This window comes from Rhea pennata, chromosome 1, assembly GCF_028389875.1.
Source record: "Rhea pennata isolate bPtePen1 chromosome 1, bPtePen1.pri, whole genome shotgun sequence".
Taxonomy (NCBI): domain Eukaryota; kingdom Metazoa; phylum Chordata; class Aves; order Rheiformes; family Rheidae; genus Rhea; species Rhea pennata.
Window position 1 is genome coordinate 8,414,167 of NC_084663.1, and position 23,513 is coordinate 8,437,679.

At 45.5% G+C, this 23,513-nt stretch overlaps 2 protein-coding genes across 5 annotated transcripts in view; one reads left to right on the forward strand and one right to left on the reverse strand.

Annotated features, from left to right (window-relative positions):
* The first annotated feature begins 434 nt into the window (after window positions 1-434).
* Window positions 435-10,654, forward strand: TMEM243 (transmembrane protein 243). Its single transcript, XM_062581289.1, has 4 exons — window positions 435-512; window positions 7,208-7,258; window positions 8,557-8,661; window positions 9,960-10,654. The coding sequence occupies exons 1-4, from the start codon at window positions 435-437 to the stop codon at window positions 10,080-10,082; spliced, it is 357 nt and encodes a 118-aa protein (XP_062437273.1). The 3' UTR covers window positions 10,083-10,654.
* DMTF1 (cyclin D binding myb like transcription factor 1) overlaps window positions 10,412-23,513 on the reverse strand; it is a 33,016-nt gene continuing 19,914 nt past the window's right edge. For 2 of the 4 annotated variants that reach the window (XM_062581277.1, XM_062581251.1), the window contains 7 exons: window positions 22,843-22,994; window positions 21,154-21,369; window positions 19,240-19,325; window positions 18,045-18,203; window positions 16,921-17,307; window positions 12,635-12,782; window positions 10,412-11,802 (listed from right to left, as the gene is read on the reverse strand). In XM_062581277.1, coding sequence (XP_062437261.1) covers window positions 11,693-11,802; window positions 12,635-12,782; window positions 16,921-17,307; window positions 18,045-18,203; window positions 19,240-19,325; window positions 21,154-21,369; window positions 22,843-22,994 — 1,258 coding nt within the window. In that variant the 3' untranslated portion in view covers window positions 10,412-11,692. Of the gene's footprint in view, window positions 11,803-12,634; window positions 12,783-12,812; window positions 13,436-16,920; window positions 17,308-18,044; window positions 18,204-19,239; window positions 19,326-21,153; window positions 21,370-22,842; window positions 22,995-23,513 lie in introns of those variants that run through there. The other 2 variants (XM_062581261.1, XM_062581270.1) reach the window with 2 other exon arrangements.

The window sequence follows — 23,513 nt, forward strand, 5'->3', positions numbered from 1 at the left end:
CCGCATCAAATATTTAACAACAACAACAACAACAACAACAACAACAACAACAACAACAACAACAACAACAACAACAACAACCACCCCCGCCGCCGCCACCACCGCACCAGCAATGACACTAGGCGGGCGGGGCCGCTCCCGCCGCCGCCGGGCGAGTCCGGGCGCCGAGGGGCCGAGCGCGGCGCGCTGCGCACAGGCGCGCTCCGCCCGCAGCGGGGCCGCCGGGAGCGCCGAGCCGCGCCGCGCCGCGCCGAGCGGGGCCGGGCCGGGCCGAGCGGGGCCGGGCCGAGCGGGGCCGGGCCGGGCCGGGCCGGGCGGGCGGCGGCGGGGCCGGGCCGGGCCGGGCCGGGCCGCGCGGGGCGCAGCATGAGGGCGCGGCCCCCGCGGGCTCCCCGCCGGCGGCCTGAGCGCCCCCCGCCGCCGCCGCCGCCGCCATGGAGGGCTTCGGCGCCCGCAGCTACGGCACCGGCGCGCTGGACAACCGGCCGCTCTTCGGCGAGACCTCGGCACGGGTAAGGGCGGCCCCGGGGGGGCGGGGGCCAGGACACCCCAAAAGGGGGGGGGAGTCCTGCAGCAGCCCCTGCTCCGCCGAAGACACCCCAAGGGGGGGGAAAAAGCTAACTGCCCAAAGAGAAAAACGGCAGAGCCCCCCCAAAATAGCCCCGCAGCTGGATAATAAAAGAGCCCCCTCAAAGCCCTCCCCACGGTAACACCCCCCCCCGCCGCCCCCCAAATTATCCTGGGGGAGGGGGAAACGGCACCGAAAGACCACCGCCCCCCCCCCTCCAGAAACTGAAGTAAAAAGGGTCCCCTGTCCCCAGGCAAAAATACCCCGATAAAAAGGACATCCTCCCCCCCGCCAGGCAAACCGAGTTCTCCCCAAATCAAAATGAATGCAGCCCCCCCCCCCCAACGAAAAGACTGTCCTCCAAACCAAAAATCTCCTCAAGCAACAAAATTAAAATGGAGAAACCCCCCCCAAACAATTGTTCGCCTCCCCAAACATAGCAGAAAAGATAAAGTCCCCCAAAACCTCAGAGGGAACCCGCCGCCCCCCCCCCCCACCGTGCAGGATGCCCCTCACCGTGGGGCCAGGGCTGGGGGGAGGATTGCTGCTCCGGATAACCCTTAGGGCAGCTGTATCGTTATTTTTACCGATGCTGCTGCCGCCACTAGTGTTTTTCTCGCGGCTCCAGGGGTGCCGACCCGGGCGTGACGGGGGACACGCGGCGCGTTGCGGTGGGGAAGGGTGGACGGCGGCTTGGTTTTGTGCCCCGGGAGGGCTTCAGGTAATGAAAAATAACACGTGCGTGTCTCTATGTGTGCATGTGCACGAGCGTGTGCGTATATCTGTACACACACACACAAAGATTTGTGCATATAGAGAGGCACACACGTGGGTGTGTGTATTTGGAAAGATGCAAGTGGAAATTGACTGAAATAATTCACAAACGTGAATAAAGTCGGTCATCCCGCCTGCGCCGGCACTTGGGAATACTTCTAAAATGAGAGTGTTTTTTTCAAAGTGAGCTATCTCCATGAACGCCAAGAAAAGTGCTCTTGAAAGCAGGCTGAAAAGCCAGACGGTTTGGGCTGAGCGAGGTGCTGAGGTCGGGCGCCAGCGTGGGTCGGTGGTTCGAAAGACCACACGGGACATGATGTTGCAGCAGAGACTGTGCTCACGCTGTTCCCGGCCAAGATCTGCTCGATGGAGTCTCTCTCTAGGAACGCAAGAAAAAGGCCAAAAAAAAAAAAAAAAAAAAAAAAAGAAGGAGAAGAAAAAGCAGCATTTCCCTGCATTCGGCGTTTGCTCATTGTTTGAGTTAGAGAAGATCTCTGAAGGTTTTCTTGTTTAGATGTTAACTCAGTGTTTCTGGTTAGTTTTGCTGTAAAAATACTGCTGGCGTTGCTGCGTACAAGCCACCGGCAAAATTTTGAGGGAAAGAAGAGAATGACGCAGGATACGAGGAGGCCCCCAGGCTGGGAACAGGATCTCTGCCCAGATGCTTGGGATGGACCAAAGAGGTTTTTTTGCTACTTGGTGTTCCCAAACTCTCCTCACAACCTAGGGCTCGGGTGCTGCAAGCTTCAGGAGGACGTGCTGGCGCATGGAGGTGAAACCCCATGCGTGGCCGTCTCCCCTGGCCCCGGCTGTCCTCTGCCAGCAAGTGGCTGCCCCGACAGCAAGCTCTGGATGTGGAGAGAGATTTGCTGGAGCTGTGTACTGGGCAGGGTTCCTGGTGGACGGTCCTTGGAGATTTTGGGAAGCCTCGTGGAGAACGAGGTTCTGTGGGAAATGACCCTAGTTCTCAAACGACCAAGGTTGAAAGAGATGGACAAACAGAGGAGCTCCATCCAGACTCTGTAGGATCCTCTGGTGTCCAGTGTTTCTGAAGGTACTTCCTGTGTAGTTTATTGCCCGTTGTTGCTACCTGGACTAGGAAGATGTGTGTCCAAGCATAATTGTATCCTCGCTATCCTGAGCAATGTCTGGAGGCAGCCTCAGTGTCGTTCCTCGAGCTACCTAACTCTTTTCCATGAAGTACCTTCTGGATAGGAGAGACAGGAGAGCTCTCCAGTTGTAGTTAATCCCACAAGTCACATGGAAGGTGCTGGGTGTCGTATCCACAGCTGAAAGTGGTTGCCACTTTTCCAGGTAGGGAGCCAAGCTCTTATTTGCTGCTGCCAGAACTCCTGGGGATTTTGCAGGGGAACTGAGGGCCTGCAGCAGGCTGCTGTGTCCGCTCCGTCCTTCCCTGTTGCAGAGATGCCCGTCATTACTCTCACTCGAGGAGGTGACCTGTCCCTGCTGAGCCATGGCAGCAGTACCAGCAGAGTGACGTTTGCAGGCCAGCGGGTCTCTAGGGAGATGTGAGTGTGTGTACATGTCTGTCCTCTTCTCCTAAGGAGCGCTGGAGTGTAGGCAACCTTGCCATCTGGCAAAAAACTCTGCTTTTAAGTATCTACAAGGAATGGCCAAGCAAGGCAGACAGAGTCCTTCCTGCCTGACATAAGCTGCATGGAAGAGCACAAGGCTGTAGTGAGACACGAGCAAAACCTGCGTGGCTACCTGGTGTGGCTGTGCCTGGCTGGTGTTCAGGCTTCCTCTCGCTGAGACCGTGTCCTGCATAGTTACCTTCTGCAACCTGTGTTTTCCCCAGGTGGCTGGGCTAAAGTTCAGCCTGCAGTGCCGATTCACCAGGACCTACTAGGGAGAAGGTCCGTAAGCCCAAAGTACGTGGCAAGAGACTAGAGATAGAGGAGCTACAGAGGAGGTTTTGGCTGGCCTGATAGGCAGCTATCGTAGCATCCTGCTAGCTTAACTACTTGATCTCCCTTTATTTATAAGAAAAGTTTTAAGACAAGTTGGGAGAAAGATGTCTTTTGCAGGCAAGTGTCTTACAAGAATGTATATTGGTGCTGGTAAGAGTTTTGGCAGGTGGGTGATGGAGGCGCTTGTCTTGAGTTGATCTAGTCTGGGGCTGCTGACCATCCATGCTGAATGGGAGAGTCCTAGGGAAGTGGGGGTAGCTGGCTTTAAAATGAAGATATGTGGCTTTTTTTTTTTTTTTTTTTTTTTCATCTAGCAGAGAAAGGAAATGCAGTAGAGGGATGCGTAAGCACAGTGACGTGGTCAGTGCGAGTAGCTGGGAAAGGGACCTTGGCAGGAGGAGTTTACATAAAAACGGATAGATCAGATGGCTTTGTCAGAGCTAGGGAGATGGATGCTTCTCCACAGTGATGTGAGAGGATCAGAGCTGCGACAGGAGTGTTTTGGGGCTAGCTGGTTGGATAAGGACGATCTCCTGGAGATCTTGCAGCAAAAGAAGTTTGGGAAGTTTAGATGTAGATGGGCCAAGCATAACTGTTCAGCCTGAGCCCTCTTCTCCTGTGCATGCCTTTCTAGGACCTGTAACGAAAATGGTGTAACTGCTTCAGAAGGCAGAAAAAGGACTTCCCTCTGCCTCATTATTTCTTCCCGCCACTTTCCCACAAGCTCCAAGGACTTGTGCCTCAAAGACATGCCGTTCCTTGGTTTCCAGTTCCCTGCCAGCTTCGACTGGGGTCTGATGGAGGTTGTCTGTGTATTGCAGTACAATCCCTATCAATGCGGAGAGACAGAAATTAATCCTTGGTTGCTACGGGTGCAATGCTGGAAACATCTAGGTGTGAGACAATGCAAAACCAAAGCACGAGCGGTAGTGTGACACACAGGAGGCAAAGCATCACAGATGCGGGGCTTCTCAAGAAAGCAAAGTTAAAAGTAGAAACCACTTGGATTCTTCCGTGACAAGAACATTTAAATATAGCTGGGTGGGTGTTAATTACTGCATTTTGGAAGTAAAATGCCATAAAAAGAGAGGCTGAACACAAGATGGGGGTGAAGAACCATTGAGGACGTAACAGGAATTCCTCTTGTTTTGCAGCTGGGGTCCTGGCCTGTGAGGCCATGCACGCAGCTCATCCGGTGTATAACTTTATACATGACATTGTCTGTTGTTCCACATAGTTTAATGTGGCAATAAATTAATATATCCCTTGTGACTGCAGTGGCCAGGGGTCTCACTGTGATTACCGTAGAATTGCTGGTGTAACATATGAAAACGTCTCCTCCATCATCTCCGGTGCTACAGCGAGATAACACTGGAGTTATCCACCCTCTGGGGAAGCAAGTCCGTCCCCTCCCTCCTGGTTGAGCTGTTCAGCTTTGCATTGGCATCGTTTCTGTCGGGTCGCAGTAGCAGCTAGCTGGACGTTGCAGCCTCCTCCGCTGCTCGGTACCTTCTGCAGCTGCACTGCCAGTGCAGAGTTGTCTCCCTGGTCACTGATCGGTTCTCCAGTCGCATGGCAGAACTTCCTTGCACTCCAGGCTTGTCTGAGCTGGGCGCTGCACGTGTCCGTGGTTGGGCCGGAAGCAATCGTGTTACCGCGTGGGTCCTCTCCCAGAGCTGTCAAGGCTCTGACGCTGGTATCGCTTCTCCCGACCTCCCAGAGAGTAACTCGAAGGATGTAGCTCATGGAGCTGAAGAGGGACAAAGAGTAAAACTGTCACTGTCATGTGCAAGCTGTGGTCCGTGCTGCCAAAGGTGACAGTCCTCGGTTTCCCCATTGCTCAACGCAATCTCAAACAGATCCCAAAGGATCCTGGATTCTGCCCAGCTTGGTGCTTTCTTGAGCCCATCTCCCTCCCTCGGGAGCAGCTGGAGAGGGATCTCTCTCACGCAGCAGCGCTCTGTTGCAAGCCCGTTGTCTCCAGTCCCTGAATGTCCTTTCCAGAGTGAGAAGAGCAGGCAGAAAACCCATTTTGAAGGGGAACCGGCACAATGCTGAAATGCAGAACTCCTTGGTTGTCTGGCACATTCACTGCACCCTAGGGATCGGGGATCTCTGTAGGTGGCTCGGGTGCTACTAAACTGTATCATAAGTTAGTTTCCATGGGCTTATGCTAGCACAGGTGACCTTCTGGTCTGTAGGTGTGCAGATTTGCATGCCTATGTTGTTTTTTTTTTTTTTTCTTTTTACGGTAGCAGTTATAATAACGAGGAAGCACAGAGTAATCCTCAAGGAAAAGTCCTGCCTGAAACAGTTGTGCTAAATCCAAGACATCTGGGCCTGCGGGCATCTCTCCTTGACCTGGGACCGCTCGGAGTGAGGTGGCGCGGGGTGTGCGGCAGCCTGCTGCCAGGGCGCTGCCTGTTTCTGCCTTTTTTTTACGCTGCTTGTAAGAAACTGCTCGTTACTGCCTGTTTCTCTGTGTTTTGATGTGGCTGCGAGCGGCTCCCGGGGACCGCATCCCCGGGCAGGACGCGGAGGCGAAAGGCTGCGTCGGCCCCAATCCCCTTAGCCGTCTCGGGCGCCGCTTAGGTATTTTTAACCTTTTTGCTGGGCTAAGCTGCCAGGAGCTGCAGCGTCACCGGGCGCCGGGGAACGCGGCCCGGATCAGTGTGCCGAGCCTGGGATTGCAGGATCAGTTGCTCTAATCTCGAGATCCTCAAGTGCCTCATCCTGCCGAGGGCGTTCCTGGGCCGTTTTGGGGGTGTAGCCGAGGGGATGCGGCGCGCAGCAAGGAGGAGCCCCAGGGCTCGCAGGGCGCCGGCCCCTTGCCAGGTTGTTTGCTCCGAGCAGCTGAGATTTGGGGGTCCACCTACCTGTTTTTCTAGTGTTTTATTTGGGAAGCAAATCTCGGGCGTTAAACCTGATGGTGTGCAACCCTGCCCTTCTTGGGCGGCCGATGTTTGAACTCGGGGCAGCAGTGCTAAGAGAGGGGTGGAGGCCACTGCTAGGGTATTAAAATGCACTTAGGGTGTGAGAGATTTGCACGTGTGCTTAGACGTAGAATAAATGTGTTAGGCTTGAAACAGCCAAAGGAGTGTGAAAAAAACCCCTCTCTTTAAAGTCACTTGCATGGCTGCTGGTTCCTGCTCAATGCCCAAATTGCAACCCTGCTGAGCTTAACCCTTCTGGCTCTGGTTCTCGGCCCAGAGCGGTGGAAGGGCACCGGGTTATCCCAGCTGCTCTCCCGTGCTGCAGCGCCTGTCCCAGCTTTCTTGGTCTTTCGCCTGTGGTCTGGGCACAATTCTCTGTGCTCAGATCTCTTCATGGATTGGGGAAAGTTGGAAAGAAAAGCGCTGGCTGGGTCCTGGAAGTCCGTGGCCCTTCTGTGTCCTCGTGCACCTGGGGGGCAGTGGCAGAGGGTCTTGCTGGGCAGCGAGGGCCCTGGGTTGCTTCTAGATCTTTTTCTGGAGAGTGCATCTGTACGTGGCTCTCGCTGGCAGTTTCCCGGGTTCCTTGGTCACGCCGTGGTGTGTTACGGCCCCCTCCCATCCCTGCCGTGACGTGGGCCTTATCTGGGGTGGGATTCTGGGGCTGAGTCGGTGTCTCGTGTGGCCGGCGCCAAGTGGGACTTCGCTTGATTCAGAAGCAGTTGATTCGGAAGTAGTCAACAAGCCAGTTGCAAACTAACGGAGAGGCGCCAGGTCGGGTTTGGCCAGCACAACCTCTGCAAGGTCTGTGGAGGCAGCAGAAGGGAAACCTTGCTTTGCGGCAGAGCTTAATTCGGAAGAGCCGAATTGCTGCTGCTTGGCGTGCCTGTGCCTTGTATAATGAGAGCCCAGATTTATTCAGACCTCTAGATGTTGCAGGTTTGCTGCTCTGTTTTACAGGGCTTTTACAAGGCCTGTGTATAATTTTCTTCTCTCTTCTGCAGGACAGAATCATCAATTTAGTTGTTGGCGGCCTAACGTCCTTGCTGCTTGTAGTGAGTATCCTGCGTCATGTCCTGTGCTTCTTGTTTCCCTTAGGTGACAGGGGGAAACTCAGAGACCCTCCTACTATGAGACAGCAAAACTTCTACTGTTATGGAGCTTGGGGCTCTGATAGACACTGGCTTATTTGAAACTCTTTGACAGTAGGGAAAGAATACCTCTTTTTCAAGCCATTTTATCTTCTAGTTTTTACGATACAGCTGTTTTCTTTACAATGAAACGCCTCTAGTCCCTGAGCAGATTGTGCTTTTCAGCAGAAGATAAGACTGAGATGAGTCTACTCAACCACTGCTGGTTGTGCTCCTAGCAAACCCATCTTTGAATTTTTGAGTGAAAATTTCAATTAAATGCTTGAGCTGGGTGCAGCACAAGTGATCAGTTTTTGCCAGTGTGATGTTAGAGATGTGAAACAACATCAGCAGAACCTGAGCTTACGTCCATGCTGTACTGAGACCTTTCCTGGACAAAGTGCTTATAACCCAAGAGAGCTGGTTTACTTCTCTTTCCTTCTATTGAAGTACAGATTTATATATGAGTTTTTTCCTAAGTCACTTGCCACTTTGTCTCAAACTATACTTTCCCCTAGTTTTAAAGACAAGCGTTGCCGCCATAGATGGAGATTTTCAGTTTTGCAGCACATGGTGGTAGCAGCAGCTTTTGAGAGCCACAGCACAGGGATGCGTGAGGGAGAGCAAAGATTCAGGGGATCGGCCGTCCGTCGGCAAGCTCGCCCAAGGCGAGGTCAGTGTACGCTCGAGTGCCCGCTGCCGAGACCAGCCAGCCACACGCGCGTGTCGGAGGACTGGCGAGGGATAGCAGAGAACAGGGCCATAAAGACTGTGGGGACCATATGGGAAGAGTATCAGAAGCCAAGTGTGACTGCACGCATTCAAGTAATACATTTTTCTCTCCTCGTCACCTAGCTAAAAGGCACCTTCAAATCTGGGTCATGAATTTGATCTGCTGAATAGCCTTTCATCCTAGATCCTCACTGGTAGGACCTTTAACATGAAAAATTAAAGTAAAATAATATATTTTTGGACAGATTAGCATTGTTTTCTGGGTATTTGGAGAACAGTTGCCAGAAACAAGACTCTTTCTTTAGCTCGGTAACAGTTTTAATAATTTTTTCCCCTGAGTTTGCAGTTTTGACGAAGTCCTTTTCTTCTAGTATTTTACATTTTGCTCCACTTCACATTTGAGAGTGGGCACGCAGACGTGTGTGTGTGTGTGTGTATAGTTCTGTACACAAGGGTAGGAGAGATCAAAGTGTTTGTTTTCTTCCTTGCAGGTCACTCTAATCAGTGCTTTTGTCTTCCCGCAACTACCTCCAAAACCTGTGAATATATTTTTTGCTTTCTGCATCTCCTTGTGTTGCATTTCTGCTGGCATACTTGTAAGTACCACCACCTTTACTGTGCAGTCTTTTGAGTGTGTGACTGTGGCTGGAATAGTAATATAACCTGCTTACACAGTTCCCTTTTCTTTTTTTTATGCTGGCCTAAAAGCTCTTTCTAGCATACAAAATCTGACAGTCCTCCTTACAGCTCTATGGCTTCATGTCAGTAAATTTATGTAAACACTCTGTGAACATTTGTCCCTGACTTTACTCACTAGTTGTACTCTTCCCTTTCTCGGAGGAGGAATCATGAGCTGCCATCTGAAAGAAGTCAACTGCAAATGCCTTTGGTCTCCTGTTGTACAGTGTGATGAAGTGCAATGACCAAAGCACCTGTGAGAGCAATTAAATATAACAAGTCTCTTGTGGCTACAAGAAATCACTATGATTAACACAGGAAAATTTTGAAAGGGGAAACTGGACAGCAGAGCAATGAAATGGGAAATGTAGAGATGACATATCCTGCAGAAGACTGGTGGTGGGTCAAAGGACTTGAAGCAGTGGGACCAGCCTTGTGCTTGCAGAACTCCCTGAGCTATCAGGCACAGGGAAATGAGAGCAGGCGACATTTCATTGGGATATGAGGTTGAGATGAGGAGATAAAACATTAGGCATAAAATAATGTGAAAGTGGAGGTTCTCTGCTGAACCGCTGAAGCATCCTGAAAAAGTTGATACCAAGTGTTGGAAAAGCGCTGGCAGGTCAAAGTGGCTACTTCCTCTGCTGCAGTCTTTCAGCCTCAGAGCATTCTTCTTCCTGCAGATGTTTTCTGCACAGTCACTGCACTGAAATCCTCGCAGTTCAGTTGTGTAAGATGGGACCTTGCTTTGTGTTGCCTGGTTGGTACCACTGATGCTGGTTCTCTGGCTGGTAACCCCTACTCAACCCATGGCAGGCTGTGTAGTACAGAACCCTGCCTTCGGCCTCATCTGTACAGACACAGCCGTGTTTGAGTGCTGAAAAACAAGTCACTAACAAAGCTGACCAGACCACTCAGACCTTCGTACCTAACCTAGCACCAGGGCAGAGTAGCCTCATTTTGAAGGGAAACACCATGCTGCCATCTTGTTGGTATATTCCACAAGCCTGCTAAGAAAAACGTAGATGGTGTTCCTTAATCTTTAATGAACTTTACTGGTTGCTACACCTAATCTTCTCTAGTCAGATTAAGCAGAGCTGTTTTTTTGGGCTGGGGGAAGCAAGCTGTAGCAATTGCTGGTGTCATTACTGTAGACCGTTTCCTCAGAAGAAATACTTGTCCTTTTTAAGTAATATAAACTTATTCTCTCTTCTAGATCTACTGGTATCGACAAGGAGACCTGGAACCTAAATTCAGGAACTTAATTTACTACATATTATTTTCTATTGTCATGTTATGTATATGTGCCAACCTGTACTTCCATGAAGTGGGTAAATGACTGACATTGGGAATACCTAGCAATGATGCTACTGTATCAGACTGCTCTCAGCTCTACTTGAGAAACTTAACAGAGGACAATCAGCCTGAGAGGAAAGACGTGGTTTGTGCAAGCATAAACCAGTACATGATTTTCATGTAAATGTATATGTAATGTCCCTCTTGTTGGGGAGAATTATTGCCATAAAGCATGACATTCTGCTTTTTTTTGAAGAGCTACTGTTGCACTTAATGAACATTCCAGTTGTACCAATGTTTCAGAATGGCACAAGCTTTTTCATTTTGGAAAAAACTGCATTTTTTTATTACTGTACAGATAAACTGCAGCCCTGCAAGGATCTGTAGCAGTATAAATAAATGGCATCTTACAGTTACATAAGACAAATACTCTTTATTTTGTTTAAACTGAATATACAATTATTTCTGTTCCCTAGGCAACCATTTGAAACTACAACTTATTTTTCACATTAACAAAACCACAGACTGAAAAAGACCAACTCTGATTATGAAGAGCTAATTACAGAAATAAATAAAATAATTTATACATGAGTCTTTAGTTTCTATAGTTTTTTCTCCCAAACCCTAGCTAACAGGCTGCTCAGCCTAGTGTCTGTTTCAATCCTTGAATGTAGGGATTAATTTATTACCTATGCCTTAGGGCCTTATGCCCAAGTTCTCCCAGAGCTATTTCTCCAAGATGAGGCCACCTCCACACCACCCCCAATCTAGTAACTTGTTGCATAATTCACCTCTAGAGAGGTGGTTGGTAGTGTAATGTAAACTGCAAGACAGACACATGTTTCTATCTTACTTGCTAAAACTTTTCAAAGTTACAAGCTTCTGGGGGATGCTTGTGGGTCCCAGCAGCTTCCCTTTCTCATAGACCTTCCCTTTTTATTCAGCTTGCTGTAGTGATGAAAGAAAGAAAAAGTTAGACTTTTCACAACTACTGTTTCTGAACTGTATCCATTGCCAGCAATGGACTCTTCAGGAACAAGCAGAGCAGGAAAACCCCATAAGCATCTGTGACTTGAGTCTTACAGAAGTACTGACAAACCACATGAAATGGGAATACAGACCATTTCTTTGTGATGCTGCCCAAGCTCCCTGAAGTCTTTGATGGAATACATTTCTTCCTGAAATGTAACAGTCTCTTACTCCATATGTTATAAGAGTCAGTAAGTGCAGAAATCCTCACCCATTCTTCATGAAACATGTGCAAACTAATTCTTGCTGCGGCGCTAAGAGGCTACGGTCCACAATCCTTGGCTTCTGTCCAGTTTTCAGGATAAGCAGTTCAGCACACTAGTTACAAGTCTGATCAAAATTGACCATGTGGATCCTAGCAGTGAGCACTGCAACAGAGATTCTTCAAAACACAGAAACATCTTGGCTGAATAATAGTAAACCGGGCTTCAGTTGGCTGCTCTGTAACCCTTTACAAGTGAGGTAAATAGCCTGAGCAGAAAGTGTGTGCTGTACTCACTTCAAACGGTAAATCTTTGTTTAAAGACATGGACTGACTGCTTGCTTTGGAAATGTGGCACAGGGTTGTTACTAATTTCACAATGCAAACATGGTCAATAGTAAAATGGACACAATAACTGCTTCTCAGTGACAGCTCACTAAGTCTTCAACATCCTTTGAATCTTCTGAATCGGGACTGCCCAATGATGAGCCAATAATGTGCGACCCATCTCCATGATGATGTAGGATAGGATCTGACAAGAGATGCAGTACATTAGGACTCATTATTTACTGTGCCATTGCAACAATTAAAAATACTTTCGACAAGACAGAAAATTCAGCCTGAGCTTTGAACCAATTTGAAGCACATATTACATCAATTTACATCAATTATCAGTTTCAAGATAAGCCTTGAGTAGTATAGTTGCAACCAGTGTGATTTAAATTTAGATCCAGTAGGTCTTATTAGCTGGGGCCAAATGTTGACCCTCAGATGGCTCTGCAGTAAGATCCCTCCTCCATAAAGGGGTATTTATTTAGGTGCGGCACTGGAAGAATACATCTATGCTGCTTCCAAGCCTGGGCTGACTCTTGGCATTTGGGAAGTGTTGCACAAGCTAGAAAACCCTTCCAGATGAGTGCTGTGCAAACATCCCCCCCAAATAACCCAGCCCTTCAACATCTAAGATAACAAGCAATCAATTGCACTTCTGATGCCTTTGGTCTTCTCTCAGATCAGAAACAAATTTAATTCAAGCACCAGGCACAAAGAAATGCACATTAAACAAAGAGTTACTCATTAGCCTCTATGTACTAATTCAAGGCTCAAGGATGAGGGAAGCCACTCAGTTATGAAGTTGCTGCTGTTCTAGTGCTTTTTCCATGAGGTCAAGCTGGATTCAGACTATTTTTCTTCTACTGAAGAGGGGTAACCAACTTGCTTACAAAGTTTCATAGTGATTACATGGAAAGCTGTGGAATTCACGAGAAAGCAAGGATCTGCAAGGTGGTGTCTACAGGAACCCAGAACTGCCACACTGAATTAAAGAATCCTGCCTCCAGCATCAATTACATAAAGGTTCCTACCTGTTAGGGTTGTAAGGGGTAAGACTGATTCATTGTCTATATCATCTGATGCCTGGATAAAACCGTGGGAAGAAGGAACAATAAGGACAGTCTCATCATCTATTGTAGGCTGATCAACTTGTTCTTCTATTGTTGGAGAACCCAGGTCCTGCACAATGGAAAACCGAAGGACAGGACATGAAAGGTGTATTCTTGGTAGCACAGACAGGAGAATCTGCTTTGGCCAGCTATATTCCATACTAGGCAACAGACTCCCTGGATGGATTGTATCTCATTAAATTGACATGCCAACATCTGAGGTAGTTACCACAGCACTGCTATACATGTTTCATCCTAGTGTAGGCAGCTAAAAATGAGATGAAAAGAACTCTACCCTGTGAGCAGTGTGCGGGCATGTGAAGAGGAAAGAAGAGGCTGCAAAGTGGTGATAAAACATTCATTTTAAAGTAACATGTCTATAAAGAGGAATAATTAATCTTTTCCTTTACTTACTATTTAAATGTTCTGAGATACTAAAGCAATGCCTTTATAGCACTTAACAGCTCCACAATTGCTATAGCTTTACCTGAACTCAGTATTTTAGTTTCACAACTCCTGCTTCTCTTGTCAAATTTTAACTACTGGACTCATAGCTCAAAAGACCAATTTTAACTCTGTGGAGTGGCTGCAAACTTTTTTAGCTGAATCTCATTATGTCAGAAAATTAGCAACACACTGATTCCCTCCAGGTTCAGGTTTCAGCGTCCCTGTTCTTCCATAGTTGTTGCTGCCTCCTCTTCCCAAGCGCTGGTAGTGCTAACACTGAAAAGAGAGTAATACATCTGGCTTACTCCATGTCACAGCACACACTCGTGGACTCCTGGTTCTGGGAATGCAGTGAAAAGACATCCTAGCTAATACTGCCGAAACAGGCAGAGATACTTGCATTCCGTTTTTTGTATGTACAATGCTTATGTTTTTTTCACGAATCAGGAATCACTGATGCAGAAGGTTAGCAACCACAGCTAGCAGGGTGAAGGTAGCTGGATTTATCTCAGTTTTCAGAGGGAGGGGGAAATGTTTGAGAAGGTAACAGCCCTCTTTGTTCACAACAATTTCCACACAGTTTTAGGAAAACTTGTTTATCTACAAAAACTACACTGTGAAACTATGTAAGGACAGCTGTGTGGTAACATTACCTTTCTCTGGCGCTGCTGAAGAGCAGGAATTCATTACCTGCGCTACAACTCAAGAGATTTAAACTTAGTCCAAATGTGCACATGTTCATGCAAGGCACAGTATGCCCAATCAGAAAAAGCAACTTTTTGCAGAGAGCTCAGCTAGACCTGCCCACAATAAGCAGTATGTTGCAAGGCTTGAAACTGAGGAAAGAAGGTGCAAAAAACTAAAAAAGCCATTGTGGCAAATGGTCACCTTTCCCAGTCTGAAACAGTAAACCTGCAGGATGATTACCTGCTTCCACTACTCACACCCACAGTGACAATACAATATTGGCAAGTGCATAAAGATAACACTGACTTCAAGAAAGCAGAATTTAGAGAAGTTTTCTCTAGAGTAGCTTTTCACTTGAAATCACTCAGAGAGTTCTCTATTTTTTGAAATTGAATCACAGAATCATAGAATCAGTAAGGCTGGAAGGGACCTCTGGAGATCATCTAGTCCAACCTCCCTGCTCAGCAGGGGCACCTGGAGCATGTTAGACAGGGTTGCATCCAGGCGGGCCTTGAACATCACCAGAGAAGGAGACTCCACAACCTCTCTGGGCAACCTGTGCCAGGGCTCCGTCACTCTCATAGGGAAGAAATTCCCCCTCACGGTCAGGCGGAACTTCCTGTGCTTCAATTTCTGCCCATTGCCTCTTGTCCTGTCACACGAGACAACTGAAAAGAGTTTGGCCCCGTCCCCCTGACACCCTCCCTTCAGGTACTTGTACACATTGATCAGATCAGTCTTCTCTTCCCCAGGCTGAACAGGCCCAGCTCTCGCAGCCGTTCCTCAGAGGGCAGGTGCTCCAGCCCTCTGATCATCCTCGTAGCCCCATGCTGGACTCTCCCAAGTAGCTCCATGTCTCTTGTGTCCTGGGGAGCCCAGAACTGGACACAGGACTCGAGATGAGGCCTCCCCAGGGCTGAGTAGAGGGGCAGGATCACCTCCCTCGACTTGCTGGCAACACTCTTCCCAATGCACCCCAGGAGACCATTGGCCTTCCTGGCCACAAGGGCACATTGCTGGCTCATGGTCAACTTGTCATCCACCAGCACTCCCAGGTCCTTCTCTGCACAGCTGCTCTCCACAAGGTCAGTCCCCAGCTTGTACTGGTGCCTAGGGTTATTTCTCCCTAGGTGCAGGACTCTGCACCTGCCCTTGTTGAACCTCAGGAGGTTCCTCTCCGTCCAGCTCTCCAGCCTGTCCAGGTCTCTCTGTATGGCAGCACAGCCCTCAGCTGTGTCAGCCACTCCTCCCAACTTGGTACCATCAGCAAACTTGCTGAGGAGGCACTCTGTCCCCTCATCCAGGTCACTGATGAAGAAGTTGAACAGGATGGGACCCAGTCCTGAGCCCTGGGGGATGCCACTAGCCACAGGCCTCCAGCTAGACTCCATGCCACTGATGACCCTCTGAGCTCTGCCTTTTAGCCAGTTCTCAATCCACCTCACTGTCCACTCGTCTAACCCACACTTCCTGAGCTCCTCTAGGAGGATGTTATGGGAGACAGTGTGGAAAGCCTTGCTGAAGCCAAGGTGCACAACGTCCACTGCTCTCTCATCTACCCAGCCAGTCACTCCATCACAGAAGGCTATCAGATTGGTTAAGCAGGATTTCCCCTTGGTGAATCCATGCTGGCTACTCCTGATCACCTTCTTATCCTCCATATGCCTGGAGATGACATCCAGAATGAGCTGTTCCATCACCTTACCGGGATGGAGGTGAGGCTGATGGGCCTATAGTTGCCTGGGTCCTCCTGCATGTGTCAAACTTGAATCCAACCAGAATAATGAAACAAATGAGAATTACAAACCCAGTTTGCATTTTTTTTGTACAGAAATAAAGTTTAATATCTCTTTAAATACTGTTAGCCATAAGTAATTTATATGAAGTTCAATTGGGAAGTATGTCTATACCAAAATGTATAGATTTCTGCTTGAGAAGCTGAAATTTTAAACGGAAAGCTGTCGGGCTACCTCAAACATCACAAATTTTATTACAATCATTTAAACTACAACACAAGAGAAAATTGGAAGAACCTCCTCTTCATATGTATTCAGGATACAAACACTTCTAGTGAACTACTGAGGCATAAAAAGATCCTCCTCTTAATTACAGCATAATGAATATGCAGCATCTGCCTACTTACCTTTGCAAAGACAAAGCCTAACAGAGTTCAAGTATATTAATAGTGGACTTTTTCCTCCAGAGTGATAAAACTATAGGAACTGTAAAATATATTGTCTGGAGAAGAGGAAGGAGTATCCAAATCTACCTCATCTCTTTTTGCAGTCTAACCTAACCAAGCTTTTAAGGAAAGATATTCTCTACCCGCCAAAATATTTTTAATACCCCCATTTTCCTTGTCTTATTCATTATTATAGTTCCAGCAACCGTAAGATGGATGAATTTAGCACAAACAATCCAAATGCCTGAATTACTTTGGATAACCTTGTGTCTGCAACTGTGGTGCTGGAGCAGACTAAAACCGAGGCCAGAGAGAGATTTGGTTTATAAGCTTTTCATTCCAATTTAACAAATATTGAACTGGCTACTTTGCTTAATAAAAGCCCTCAGAAATGGAAGCTTTAGGACACTTAAAAGACACATTATTAGATTCACAGAGCATGAGTGAAATACTGTACCTAATCTCCCTTGCTCTGTAAAGCAAGGACAATTTTACACCAGGTTTAAAGAAATAGCATCAAATAATAATCAGATGAAGTCCACTGTTAGGTGCCACTACTATTCGAACAGCCTCCTGATCACAGAGAGATATATTTTTCATAGTCAGCAGGCAATGTAGTCTGAGCAGTGAAGCAACTCCACAGGTAATGAGTTACTTGATACCCAAGATCAAGCCAAAACTAAACTTTAGTTGCAAATCAAAGCCCATCCTTTTCACACCCATATAATATTAACGAAACTCAAGGACAGAGGATCTGAACAAGCCACTCCTGGAGCTATGACATGCATAAAATCACTGACATATTCATATTAATAGCTTGACATAAATGTATGAATGCAATCATTCTCTCTACGTAGAGCAGAGGAAAATTTCAAGTAACATAAGTCCTTACCTCAGTGACGTAAGTGCTGGTTAAATTAGTGTGAGAATCCTCTTCTTGTTTCAGGCTGGCCTCTGAAATCTCCTCTTCAGTTCTTACCATAACTCCATCCATCAATTCATTACTATTCCGGCCACTAAATTTGGAGGCATCATCTTCACTGTAAGCTGACTGTTCTTCATCGCTCAGCTTGGACTGGTGAATATCATCTGGGAAACTATTTGCTTCTAAAGTGTCGGGAGCATCTGTCAAGTCAGCTGACTGAATGTCTGAATCAACAGTAAGTTCTGCCTGAGTGACAGAGGAGGAGATATCTTCAGCAGCAACAGTGCGGATTATGACACTTGGCGTGTGGCACTGCACTGTGACATTGTCACTTGTATTTAACAAGTGCTCTGGCTGTAATCAGTGTTTGAAAAAAGAAAAAAAAAAAATCTTAGAGACTTTCCTCCAAGTGCCTTAAATCTTTCAACAAACAAAGAAACTGAATTTTAAAAAGTCATTATTAAGTGTAATTTAAAGATTTGCATACATAGTATATCAATCCAGATCATTTTTTGACCTTTCATGGAATTAAATAATGAATTTGCAGATTGGCTTTAATTGTTCTATAATTCACAAATAAATATGCAATGTGAAACAGACGCTAACTGTTCTGATGAGGAGGACTGCCCTAGATTCAAAAGGTCAGAGATTTTAGTTTTTCTGAATTTTGAACACATTTGTTATGCAATCTTCAACTTGATTCCCCTTCCCTGCCTTCAATAAGGAGTAGTACTGTCACTACTCTACAAGTTTTGTGAGGACCAGCACACATTTGTGAGAATGACTGAAAACAGCAGGAAAAAAGTAGTATTTTGTTTTGCTGGGGCTAGCCAGTAGGTGGAGACATCATGTTTAGTCACAGTAGGAACTATCTAAGCTAGGTTTCCAAGCAACATGAAGTTGCTTTTTAAAAACTTTTTTAAAAAAAATCTTACTGAAGAGTGAGAACTTTAAATGGTCAAAGTAACATTGTTATGACCGAAGAACTGCTTTACAATCCTCATATGTACAAGGTAAGCAGAGGTCTGCACTATTACATTACTTTCATCCCACCCCCAAACTTCAGTCTTTTTGCTGCTCAAAATACCTACAGATAAGGCATGAACTATGATCTGTTCTGGGGAGGCTGGAGCGGCCGCAGCTGTTAGGGTCATGGTAGGACTAGTTGTCAATGTTAAAGGAAGGCCTTGGCTTGAGCTTGTCTGTAGTAAGTATGTACCTGGCGTTCCGGTGGGCTGGAGATGGAAGGACTACAAAAGATAGTAAGGTTTAATACACAAACATACCACCTACCTGGGTCACAGCACTCAGAGCATGCTTATTTACAGGAAGATCTACAGCAACTCCTTATGTACAGAATATTCCCTAGCATAACTATAATCCCCCTGGAAAAAAACCAAATCCTACTGCCTTAATTGCTGTACTGAACTCAAGAAGTCTAGATAAACTCATTTACAGCCTTAGGTTACCAAAACAAGTATTAAGGCTGAGTCATGCATGTTGTACAACTCCAGGTAAGAAAGTTAAAGGAAAAAATTAGTTAAATTGGAGGAAGAAAAGAAAAGAAAAGAGCTTTTCTCAGCTCTTACAGAGGAATCACTTTACAGTCAAGTAAAACCAGTCACAACTGTAAAATTCCCATGAACTGCAGTAACTATTACCTAGAGGTAAAATTAACCCTGGCTTGGCAGAGAAGTGTGGGCATGATACAGATTCCAGTAAGGTCCATTGATGCCCTTAATGGAACCTGAACTGGGCACAAAGCAAAGATCGAGACAAAAGATGCAGCAGGGAGAAAGAGGAGAGATTCCTAACTTCATGGGTGTTGTTCTTACTGAAGACTGAAGGCCAGATACGTCTCTTTTACCAGTGAATAAAGACAGGCTCCTAACTATCCCATATGCAATACTAAAACTGTTCTTAACATTAACATGAAACAGAAACTGCCACTAATTACAGTACAATGAAACAGAGGAAACCTTTACTGTCTGGGCTCTGGCTCTAGGTCTGTGATATTGTATTTCAACCAAAAAGATAAGGCATAAAGGAAAGCTTTACAGCACTAGACAGATTTAAATCATTTAGCTGTAATTCACATTTTAGTCCACTGCCCTACTGAATTACATGCTTAGAAACAGACTTTGCTCTGAACTTTTAAGTTAATCTCCCCCTCTTTCAATCTCTGTATGAATAAAAATTGGGAGGTAGGAATACACAGCTCCATAGTCTAAGAAGTAGCTGTCCTTAAAAGTACACAATAACAAATACCAGTTTTCTGTTACTTACTGGAAGAATCTCAAAGGTCTGCAGCGTTCCACTATTTAGTGTTATTGTCTCAGAGTCAACAGTAGCAGAAGGGGACTCGGTTGAGGCTGCAAAATGGAGAAAACAGAAAAAGAACATATGTAAAGTAAAACGTTTCAGCCCTGCAGAGAACATAACATACTATACTTGCTACACAGCAGGGTATTGTTACTTTCAATAATAATAAGAAAACTGGCAGCAATCCTAATGACAAGGTTCTCTAATTTGTACCTAAGACACAGTAGTATCTAAAGCAAGCATTCTACAAATCCAAAGGAGCAAAGGAAAGAAAGTATAGTTTAACTGTCCACAGCCACAAGCAAATTGAAGTTAAAGAAGTAAGTAGATCTCATGTAATCTAATTATTTAACATTTTAATGAGATCTAAAGAAGGTTCTAGTTAAACTACATCCTTTGACCCACGTATTACTTGTTTTAAACTAGTGTTAAGTTTAATGTTGCTATGCTTCCTACTGACCTCTATTTTTTGTTATTTTTAATTTGTATTTTTTCCTGCCTTCCAAAATCTGCTCACATTGATGAAATATCAGGTGTGTCCCAGGATACTTGCTTACACTGTGTGTTGCAGCTGTAGTGTATAAAAGCTGTAAGTACTCTTACTGCAGGTGTGTGACTATGTAATTACTGCTATTAACTCTAAAGGTAACTAAGGAGAACATTAGAGTTGGTTTAAATACCAGACATTTCAAGATCACTAGGTCCAAAGAGTTTGTACTCCAAGCTTTAAAAGATATCCCCAAACCTCTTCAGGGCCATAACTGTGATTTCTACTTACACTTGGGAGAGGGGAGGAGGAAAATTATAGGAAGCTGGAGGTAAGTTAGTATTTTGCCTGGGATTATCCAGTAATTCTGTAAATACTGAAAGGGACCTAAATGACTACAGCAGTGCTATAAGCACTGGAAATCTGGTGGTCTCAGAATATGTTGCTTCAAAGTAGACTAATTCTGGTATCTAATAATTAATATAAAAGCTCTGATTTTGAAGTTTTTTTTCCCCCCTGTAGTGGCATGTTCAAGGCGTCCCTCTGCAGACTCCCTGGCACTCAGCAGCAGATAGCTGTGAAATGCGGCACCTCTCTTAACTAACCATTTACATTCACAAAGCAGGAATTACACATCTGAAACCTTGAGCCCTCTATCAAACACAGCTGAAATTGGCTAATAGGTTAGCTCTTACGGGATACAGAAATAGATGGAAAACACAGAAAGTTCAATTTGATCACACAAATAGAAATTCTTTAGGAAAGCAGACTGAAAAAGGGGAAAGAATCCGGTAGCTACAAGCTTGCTAGGCAGAAACAGAGGCAGAATAACCATTACAGGATTCAACTTCTGCAAGGCTAAAAGTTACAGAATGCCAGCAGATCTTGTCTGCTCACCAAAAACGAGTAGCTGTGACAAAGCTTGGTTGAAAGTATGAGACTACTAATGTGTTACTACAGATAAAAAGGTTTTTGCTGTTGCATGACATTCTTATTACGAAACACACCAGGTGAGATTAAGATGGCATTTAGTAACAGGCTAGCATAATGTAATTACAAAGAGAAGATTGTTTACCAGGTGCCTTTCTAGTCAGACTCTGAAAGAATCAGTTCTTGGTCTGTTTAACACTTTGTAATCAGCCAGACTGAGGCACTAAATTGTCCTAATAAAATTCACAAATGACAGACAATGTAGAATAATAGACAGTGAAGAGGAAAGGCTTCTCTCTAGGTTAACTTCCTTAATGTCAACTTGTTTTGGGATGGCAAAACCAAAGCAGAGTTATTAAAACTCTTTCTTTAAGACATGTTTACTACTCCGTCATCACCATAACATAGGAGAGCTTCAGGCTTCACTAAAGGACAGTGACTCACGTGTTTAAACTACTTACAGACATGTGTAATCTGGACTGGAATTTGCAAAGCTGCCACAGGGCTTGGTGTGTTGCCTGCATTCTCCTCTAGGCGAGCCACGCGGATCTGTACATGCTGAACCCCCGAACTGGAATTAGCGTTTGGTAATCCACTTCCAGATTTGCCCTCCGAAAGCTGGTGACCTGGATTGTTTTTTTGGTTCTCATGAAGTTGTTTAAGACCCTTTATTAGCACTGAGAGAAAGAATATTCATTCTAAAGCACGCTGAAGAAGGGCATTTGAAATGCTACACATGAGATTTAGACAAAAACAAAAAATCCTTCCAAATTTGGAACCTGAATATTATATAAGTATTTCAATAGAAATTTATTACACACATAAAAACATTTATGGTCAATTATCTGGTAAGCTTGATTTTCCTCAAGAAACCTAGATGCTTTAGGATGCTTGAGCAAAACAGAAAGCTGATACAGTTTTCAACCCCTCTAAAAACATGTACACTATCTTCCCAAGTTACAGTCAAGCCCCAGTATTGCTAGTTCTGTAGGGCTGCAATCAGAAATAAAACCTCCAATCTTGCAAAATATGGAAGCAGATTTGTTGAAGAGGTTGAGAAAAGTGCAGCTGGAAATAGGAAGCAAGAAAGAGAATTTCTCAATGGCTACACTGCAATTCTTCATCTGCATCTGCAGAGAAAGTGGCTGATGGCTCCAATAAAATCACCTACTTCTGAGGTCCCACTGAGGGAGCGACCTGTGTAAGGCTGCAAAAACACAGGCCTCCGCTTTTCTAGTATTTAATACAGGGAACTGCTAAACATCTCCCACTCTTGACAGCATGAGCATTTTGTCTGGGGAATGGAAACATATATATCCTGCTGATTCAGCGATATTATATTATCAATTACTTGATGGAAGAGCTGTCCATTTATATGGCTTATGCCATATTGAGCATAGCAGGACTACTCTCTCCACTGCAGCCTCCATGCATGACAAATATATAATCACGCTGACGAACCAGCAGAAATGTCCATTAAATTATGCCTTTCATTATGACATATGATCTCCTCTGGGCCTTTTTTTTTTTTTTTTCCTCTCCCCAAGACAGAGAAAAGAGGACTGAAGGTCATGGAGACTGAAATATCCTTTGGCTCAGGCACTAGTCTTTCTGGGCCAAAAATGAGAATGATTAGAAAGATCTGAGGACCTTTCCACTCCATTTCTTATCCGCCTCTCCATTGTGCAGCCAGTAACAGATCTACGTTCTCTCCACAAATAAAAATCAGCACCTCAAACAGATTACATTTTAATGCTTTAAAGTTAACAGATCTAACCTGAGGTGATATTGCTAGGCTGCAGATATATATTCTCTTCCAATGGAAGAGGTCCTTACCCTTCATACCAAAGACCATTATCATCCAAGATCTGCCAGCTGAGTTGCTTATATACTTGCTCTCACCTCAGGCAAAATGAGGGGAATTGATAAAGTCTGTTTCAGTTGTATTTTTGGCTTGTTTTGGCTGCAACACCCAAGGACTGCTTGTAGGAGCAATTCAGCCAGCAGATCCAAGGGACCGGTAACTTCCAGCAAAGCAGTAATGCCCTCTTTCACTAACAATGCTGTAGGCAGACAACAAAATGCAGCCTTATTCCTTTGACATTTGTGAAGGGAGCTTTCAGAAGGAAAATGCACAACTAGTACGTTACCAGGGAATGAAACATCTTTGTGGTTTGCAATCTGTCTTTTAATGGTCCACCATTTACTCCGAAGCCACTGCGGTGAGCGGACACTACTCCATCCTTCAGCTAGTAAATCCCAATTGATGTCATTTTCATCAGAAACTTCAAGTTCCGCTATCCTGACAGGACATAGAAAAGATTAATCTGTTAGAAACTACCCTCCAGACCGGAAAGGGTGTTGCATATTTCTGGTCTTGTCACAGTAGCAGATGCAAAGTGGCATGCTATTGAATAGTCCACCAGAGCTCATGAATCAACATAGGCTTCCAAGGCTCCACGCTGCCAGAGGTCAAGCAGAATCATAAACAGAAGATGGACTAGAGCTGTTAGGTCATCCAGTCCATCTTCGTACCATGCAGGATTATTCTTCTTATTACGCATACATTAGGGCTTTGACCACATTTTTGTTAAGCATTCTAAACGATGGTACTTGTACCTTTTTTCTTTGGAAAATCATTCCCCAAACATCTCCAAGTCAGGAAGCACTTCTTGAGATTCACTCTCAACTTTCAGTTAATTAATTTCATGTTATGATACTTAAGTTACTTCTGTTTTCTCCTAAATAACACTCATCCATCCTTAACATGGATTTCTGCCTCCTCTCAGATGCTCCTTAGCCAAAGCAGATGAAGTTAACC